Here is a 1473-nt window from a genome sequence, read left to right as displayed (position 1 = left end):
CCTCTCTCCAAGTGGTAGGTGCTCAGCAACAGCGTGTTGAATGAATGACTGAACGAAGGAAGAAGCAAGCAGGATGCAGATCGCCCTGTCTCCCTCTTTGATCTGCCTGGTGGAAGCAACATGACAAGACATATGGGTTGATGGGAATGAGCTTGTTCCATACTTTATAAGAATAGTTCGATATAAAATAAGATCTATACCAATATAGTTGGTACTTCTGGGAAGAGAAGAAGTCCAAGAACGGACAGGACAGGCGTGGAGGGGAGGATTCTAGCCATCTGGGGGTTCTAGTGAGGTCTGGTCGTACAGCAAAATGTCAGGGGCTCAGTTGGAGGAGTGTGCGACTCTTGAGCTCAGGGCTGAGTTTAAGCCCCGTGTTGGGTGTAGAGATTACTAAAAAAAAATGGGGGTGCTGAAAAGAAAGGGAGAGGGGCCTGGGAGTTGAACCTGACCTCTCCAGTTGGTGTTCGGCCCATCTTGAGTGCACGTCGGTGTCTGTACCTATATGTCAGCATTTTTTCTAAATTTTTAAAAATGTTTTTTATTTCTGAGAGAGAGAGAGACAGCATGAGCAGGGGAGGGTCAGAGAGAGAGGGAGACACAGAATCTGAAGCAGGCTCCAGGCTCTGAGCTGGCTGTCATCATAGAGCCCGACGCGGGGCTCGAACCCATGAACCGTGAGATCATGACCTGAGCCAAAGTCGGACACTCAACCGACTGAGCCACCCAGGTGCCCCCACACGTCAGTGTTATGGCAGAGGGAGGTGACAACATGTCCAGTTCCACCGCCTGCCCCCCACAGAACTGCCTAGTAATGATTTCTTGTTTCCCCATGCAGGCAGGGCACACGCAGAGCCCAGGCGCCGCCGTTCCCTCCCACGTTCCCTCGTGCGGGTCCCTTTCATCCGACGAGGACGGCCCCAGTGGCCATTCCGGCCTGTGCGATGCGGAGCTGGCCCGGAACTTACAGGACACCATCAGGCGCCGCATCCTTTTCCTCTCAGAGCAGCTGCGAGTGGAGAAGGCCAATCGGGACGAGCACACCGTGAGCTACCTCAAGCTGGTGTCTAAAGCTGACCGGCACCGGGCCCCCCGCGTCCGGCAGGCCTTCGAGAAGGTGAACCAGCGCGCCTCCGCTGCCATTGCCCGGATCGAGCGAAGGCTCCACCGTTGTCATCGGCAGCTGCAGGAGCTGCAGGGGGGCTGGAGGCCCAAGGGCCTCGCGCTGAAGGCGGAAAGCGGCCCGCAGCCCTGCAGNAAGACCTGGGAGAGGTCAGGGAGCTCCACCTCGGCCTCCAGGGGGCCTATCAGCGCCTGAAGGAGAGTCGTCTGATGGACCTGCGGGTGTCACTGGAGTCCCTGCAGGAAGAGAAACGCAGGTGAGGTGGCCTGTCTCCTGCAGCCTTGGCTGTGGGGTCAGCCCCTCCCCCCCTCCCCTGGCTGGACTGTGGGCAGCAGAGTGAGGGGCGAGGA

General features: G+C 57.5%; 1 protein-coding gene across 1 annotated transcript in view; it reads left to right on the top strand.

Annotated features, from left to right (window-relative positions):
- Positions 1-832: 832 nt before the first annotated feature.
- TEX28 (testis expressed 28) overlaps positions 833-1473 on the top strand; it is a 9277-nt gene continuing 8636 nt past the window's right edge. The window contains exons 1-2 of the mRNA XM_077769615.1: positions 833-1245; positions 1278-1379. Of these exons, the coding sequence (XP_077625741.1) occupies positions 833-1245; positions 1278-1379 (515 nt within the window). The remainder of the gene's footprint in view (positions 1246-1277; positions 1380-1473) is intronic.

Source organism: Crocuta crocuta, unplaced genomic scaffold (assembly GCF_008692635.1).
Source record: "Crocuta crocuta isolate KB4526 unplaced genomic scaffold, BGI_CrCroc_1.0 scaffold978, whole genome shotgun sequence".
Classification (NCBI taxonomy): Eukaryota; Metazoa; Chordata; class Mammalia; order Carnivora; family Hyaenidae; genus Crocuta; species Crocuta crocuta.
The sequence above is the reverse complement of the archived record's forward strand: the minus strand, read 5'-3'. Positions and strand labels throughout refer to the sequence as shown.